Source organism: Cupressus sempervirens, chromosome 1 (genome assembly GCF_028749045.1).
Source record: "Cupressus sempervirens isolate cs-2001-9-10 chromosome 1, ASM2874904v1, whole genome shotgun sequence".
In the NCBI taxonomy this organism is placed as follows: domain Eukaryota; kingdom Viridiplantae; phylum Streptophyta; class Pinopsida; order Cupressales; family Cupressaceae; genus Cupressus; species Cupressus sempervirens.
Window position 1 is genome coordinate 229,120,808 of NC_143118.1, and position 6,254 is coordinate 229,127,061.

The 6,254-nt window shown below is 35.2% G+C and overlaps 1 protein-coding gene across 1 annotated transcript; it reads right to left on the minus strand.

The window, feature by feature from the left end:
- Positions 1-3,501: 3,501 nt before the first annotated feature.
- On the minus strand, positions 3,502-4,566 carry LOC149577006 (uncharacterized). Its single transcript, XM_089795655.1, has 2 exons — positions 4,427-4,566; positions 3,502-4,327 (listed from the first exon to the last, which is right to left on the minus strand). The coding sequence occupies exons 1-2, from the start codon at positions 4,564-4,566 to the stop codon at positions 3,502-3,504; spliced, it is 966 nt and encodes a 321-aa protein (XP_089651781.1).
- Positions 4,567-6,254: the final 1,688 nt, after the last annotated feature.

Sequence of the window (6,254 nt, forward strand, 5' to 3'; positions counted from 1 at the left end):
TAATTAAATAATTTTCTTATTAATATATTTTTTTTTTGACACACCATCATATAATTTCACACACACACACAAGACTAGGAGGAAAAATTAATGATATATATAGTGTCCCACTTCATCAATTGTTCAGACATTTTGACTAGATTATTTTTTGTTCACACATTTTGACTAGATTAAGAAACTTATAGATGAAATATAATTGTATGCATTAATTTCATGTCATTAGGCCTCATCTTGGATAAGATCTACTAGTGTAAATTTGATCTAGATTGTTCACAATAGTAATGTTGAAATGTATAACTTCAAAATATAAATTTAAATTTGAATAACATCCACCCACTAGTCATTGTAGACTTGCCCATTTCATTTTTTTTTTATTCGCATGTTAAATTTTATTTAAATACATTCACTCAAACATCCAAAATTATCAAATACTATTGAGCCAACTAGGATTTGCCAAAGAACACTTTAATTGAGAGGAACACAATAGCATTTTATCATAACATATACCATCACATCTTTAACAATTATTCTAAGATCATATAATCGATTTGAATATGGGTTTATTTGATGAGAGTAGGAATCTCACATTTTAACACATTTCTTTAAAAACACCATGAACCTTTTTTAAGGTTTAGATATCATAAGATCAAAGCAACTAAATTCTAACTTTACAACATATATTTAAACTTTCATTATTTTAAATTTATTTAAAAATCTTTAAACTATTTCCTTTATCTCCATTTATTTAGGTTTTTACTAATTTAAGCTTTTAATTTTAATTTTAATTTTTTTAAAATGGATGATTTATATCTCCAAATATTATATTTAAAAAAAATATTTAATGTGGTATTTATTAAATTATTTTAAAAATGTATATTCTATTTATAATAAGATTTAAAATTTTGACATGTAGATGGTTTGTCAAATTTAACTTAGAAAAATAAAAGTTAACATTAACACGCTCACACCATCCCACTCCACCTATTATGGCATTGTAGAATGCCTGTCAGCATTAAAAACTTTACAACATATATTTACACTTTTATTATTTTAAATTAATTTAAAAATCATTAAATAAAAGTTCTATAACAACGCCCTTCGTCGGTCTTCTCTATGGCTTTTCTCACGGTTGAATGTACGGACATCCACCGCATTGTTATGCATTGCCTACCAATCCAAAATATGACCTTTATGATAAAATCATACAACATGAGTCCAAAAAGCCTTGTAATTCCCCAACATTTTCATGTATGTATTTTTTCTTTTTGACTTCTGAAAGAGTGTTGACAGAAGGAGATGTAACTCATCTATCCCTAGTATAACAATGAAATATTTTTGGTCAACCAAATAGGGGGAATCACGAATGGCTTAAACATCACACTTTAAGCTTCATTCTAACACTAAAAGTGTTAAATACTCAAAATTGGATTATCCTCCATTGAGCACAGGAGTTAGTGCGATGATGAGAGGATAAGCTTATAAAGTTGTGTCATGTAAAATTATGTTGTAGACACTATGTGCTTAATTAAAAGTGTGAATAATTGTGTTGTCTACATGAAAACTCTTTTAATTATGCAAACTCTAGTGTTGTAGACACCATGTGCTAAAATAGAGTTGCTAACTCTTGTGTTGTCAACATGACAACTCATATAAGTACACATACTCCTAGATGTCTAACCAAATAAATAATAAAATAATGCATTTATCCTAAGTAAATTTAAATTAAGTTTAAATAATAATCATTTAACATCTAGGATAGGGCAGATCGTCATACATGAGCCCTTCTCTTCATCATTCGAAAGCGATAGAGTGAAATGCAGGGACATGGATTTTTTTGCATGCAGGCTCTCCAGTGCAATATTTGCAGAAGCAGTGACAATTTTTTGTACTCTGGTTTGCTATTTTATTGATTTGTGTTTGAATTTCTTTGAATGGTGTTTTCTTATTTTCATATGCATTTAAGCTTGTGAAGATATAGGGTTTCTTTATCCTGTGGTTGGATTTCAGTCTTTGTGTGTAAAATTGGTAGTTTAATTCTATGAAAATTCTGGATGTGTTAGTTTTTAGTTATATATTGTGAGTGAGAGCTTTATGCTGTATCTTTTCGTAGGGGGCGGCTCCATGGCAATATGTTGTCCGAACGAGAGGCTCCATGACGATGTCTCTCGGCAGCAGAGGCTTCGTGTATTGCTAGCACCTTTATCTTTCAGTCTTCAGACCACCATCTTCTCATTCCCATTTCACGATTAGATTTAGTCGACGGAAAACCCAAATTTAAATTTTGAAGAATTTTGTATTGAAACTTTGTATTGGTTAGCCTTCATACTGTCAATATTCTTCCGAAATGTTGTGGCCATTCGTTATCTTGAAGGATACAACGTATCATCTACATCTGCAGATCTGAATTCCATTTCTCTAATCAACAACGAAATTCAATACAATTTTTTTATAACATAGGATTAACAAAGAATTATAGAATAATTCTCAAGAATACCCTACTTTTGGATGAAAAATCGTAAAACACCAAAGAACAAAGCAGTCGAACTGAGAGTAAAATATCTCCTACTTATCAATTATGGTACATCTTTATAAGAACATAGAGCGTCCATAAAAACCAATTCAAAATATAGACGAGGATAACTCGAGCCACAGTTATTAGTAGCATTACAAATGTGTTACTTCGTTAAGACAAATCAAGGTCATCTGCTGGATCTATAGAATACCCTGGATCCATTGAAACTCAATATGGGATATATTGGGCAATGGGGGCTCCAATACATTAATTATATGAGTAGAAGCATCAATCAGTTTGGTAGAGAGATGCCTCTTCGGGGCCTTGTCAAGTAGAGAGCTTGGAATGAGCTGTAAGGGATGCTTTGGTGGGCATCAAGGGAGCCGTTTGTAGTAGGAATTGTCCTATCATGTATGAGTAGGTTTTAAGCTTGCATCCTGGTTTGGAGGGAGATCTTTTATACCTTTAGAGATCCACTCTACAATATTGCGTTAAAAGGATAATATTAGGTAAAATTGGAATCACAATACTATGAAGTTAAAAAGGACAATAGTAAGTAAAATTGAAATCACAATTTGAATATTTTGTGAGCACTTAATCATCAATTTTGGAATAGAAACAAGCCTTCCTAGAAATACCTTATATGAACAGTACAGGGGGAATAGACTCTCAATAGCATAAGTAGTTGAAAAGTATTCATTATCATAGATGCATATAAATGAAATAGCAACCTTATCCTAGAAGGAAGAAAGTCTCTTTTTGGCTACCCTTAAATATCACACACAAAAAGAAGAATTAGATGCATATAAATGAAATAGCAAGCTTATCTGTGAAGGAAGAAAGTCTCTTTTTGGCTACCCTTAAATATCACACTAAAAGAAGAATTAAGCTTGGGAAAAAAAATCAAATTCAACTATTTAACACTTTTGATATAGAAATTTAGTGTGTAATGTTTAAACTATTCCCCTATCTTTCGTGATTCGAAAAGATCAGTTGGGTGTGGACTGCACCAGTGGAATTTGAAACACTTGAAAAAATTGGTGATTTGCAATCTCGACATGTGCAGACCTGCAATTATTGGAGAAATAGGCCAAGCAGACCTCACCTTTCATAACCCAGTTCACGGTTTGACCTTCTAAATCTCTGTGGAGCCTCCATGTTATTGGGTGTTCGTACTCATCTCCTCCAAACAACACCCCTCCTTGTGCTGTGAAAGCTTTGCAGGGTTTCGAATACCTATCGCCAGACCAAGTCTTGGACTTGAAGACTAAAAACTTTTGAGGCTTATAATTAGACACCGCCTTTCCCATAGCGCTATCATAGAGAGTCCATTCTCCATCTACATGTGGCCTGTTGGCGGAGGATTGCTCAAACACCCAACTGTTTATGCTTGTTTCGGATGTGACGGCTTTGGAAAGCTTCAAACCAGGGTGATTTGGCGGTTCAAAAGTGGCCTCCACGGTTTCCCCTCTCCCAATATCTGTGATGGGATTCTGTGATGATTTGCCCAATGAAACAGAGTGGACATGGGATTCAACTACAGGTCCTATAGTTATGCCAATCTTTGCTGGAAAGTGCCGCTCATCTTCAAGGCTTGTTGGAATTGACTTTTGTTCCGGTGACGGATCCAGTCGAATTACATTGCACTCAACATTATCATTTTCCACCCTAACCTCAATAAAGTCTCTGAAGATGTTAACCACATAGCGGAATTGAATGACACATTGCAGCTGCTGGTAATTCAAGGCGTTGCAGAGTTGCTTATCAGCAAGCCGTCCCTCGCCCATTCTGCGCATTGACAGTATTCGACTGTAGCTGTTGATGTTCCAGAATCCCGAAAGACTTGAACTGCATTAGGATATTCTAAAATCATTATTTCCCCCTTTATTATCAATCTCGCCGTGTAATAAGCACTTGCAAGTGAACTCGGCAGAAAAACGCCTTACCACATAACCAGTTGCACCAGGTCCTATGAGTGACAAAATATTCTCTACTCTATGACAAAACAATTTCTGTGCTTCGCTTTCGGAGATTTCAGATCGGAAATGCACCATAAAAGAATATCAAGCGAGTGAAAAGAGAGAGTTGAATGCTTGCTTGTACTTCGCAGATTCAATTGTCCTCAGCTGGGTTTTCGTTTGCTGGAGCTTCACGAGATCTGGATCGAAGACTTTTAGATGCACACATGCCCACAGGTTCAAGAATACCTGAAACGTGTTACTCTGGCGTGATTCTAATTCAACAATCCCAAGATCAAAAAGTTTATGAATAGCCGAGGAGAGAGAGAGGGAGATTTTATCGCAAGCTATAAATTCGGATGAAAGGAAGAGTGAATTTGCTGGGCCAAAATGAACGTTTAGCGGAAGGAATTCACGCTTCTTTGATTTCTTCTGGTCGAGGTGGCATACGCAGTCATAAATGTCTGGAAATTGAGAAGTCTGAGTCGGAACTCCTGTGATTGACAGAATTTCCTCTGCTCTACGACATGGCAATTTATCCACCCACCTTTCGAAGATTTGAAATATGGAATAATACAGAAAGGAAAAGCAAGCAACTGAAAAGAGAGAGTTAAATACTTGCTTGTATTTGGCAGGTCCAATTGTGCCCAGCGGGATGTCCATTTGTGGGATGTCGTTACAGTCGAAGGCATTGCAATACACACGTACAAACAAGTTGGAGAATGGCGGGAACGTGTTCTTTAGGTGGGCTTCTTGTCCAACAATCCCAGTAGAGCAGATTCCAAGACTAGAATGCCTACCCATATCCGACGAGATAAAGAGACCGACGTTACTAATACCTTGAAATTCGGATTCAAGGAAAAGTGATCCTGTGTTGTCAAATGAATCTGCGTCGCCAAAATAAATGTTCAGCGAAAGCAGAGGACATTTATGTCCTGACCGGTAGAGACGGCATATCCAGTCGTAAACGTCGTTAAAATCAGTCTTCGACTCTCCCGCTGTCCAGAACTCGGCCCCGTCCATTACTGGTTTGCTCATCATTTTTAGCATGATCTTTTGTTTCAGGCCAACCTTCGGACTTTAATATGCAAGGCCGATAAATCTCTGAACTATTTGAGATGAAATATTACAGTCGACTCAGTCTCAAACGACGTCTTCTGATGGGTTTCGCAGCCAACTTGCACGCGGTTTCGACTAGTATTCAATCTATATCCCATTAAGTCAGTGCGTAGAAATTGTTAAAATGTAAAAGTCTATTGAAAATGGGTCATTATATTGGATCAAATCTGAAGTCAATGGTATCACTTCCTGTGGGTCATCCAACATTATATATACTAGCTTATATATACTTCTATATATATTACGCCGAAAGCAATCGTTCTCGAGGTGCCTATTTTCATTTAATTCCAAGGTTATTTTAATCACAGGTGGGATTTATGAAAATGAAAATAGGCGCCTCGAGAACGACTACTCTCGGTGTAATATATAGAGGTATATATAAGCTAATGGCAATCGCAGCGCAACAGGAAAAGTATTTTCAAATTTTTTCTATTTTTTTTAAGGTAAGTGCTGAATTATTTATTTCTTTTTAAATACAATTGTATAAACTTACTATAAAATTATTCTTGAATATTTTATTTTTTAATTCTATATATGGTGTTTATTTGCATCACTTTAATTTAGTTTTATTTTAAGCATATTGTTACATAAAATGTTATATTGAAGAGTAGAGTTATAGTTAGGGTTAGCGTTAGTGTTATGGTTGGGGCTATTGTTAGGGTTTG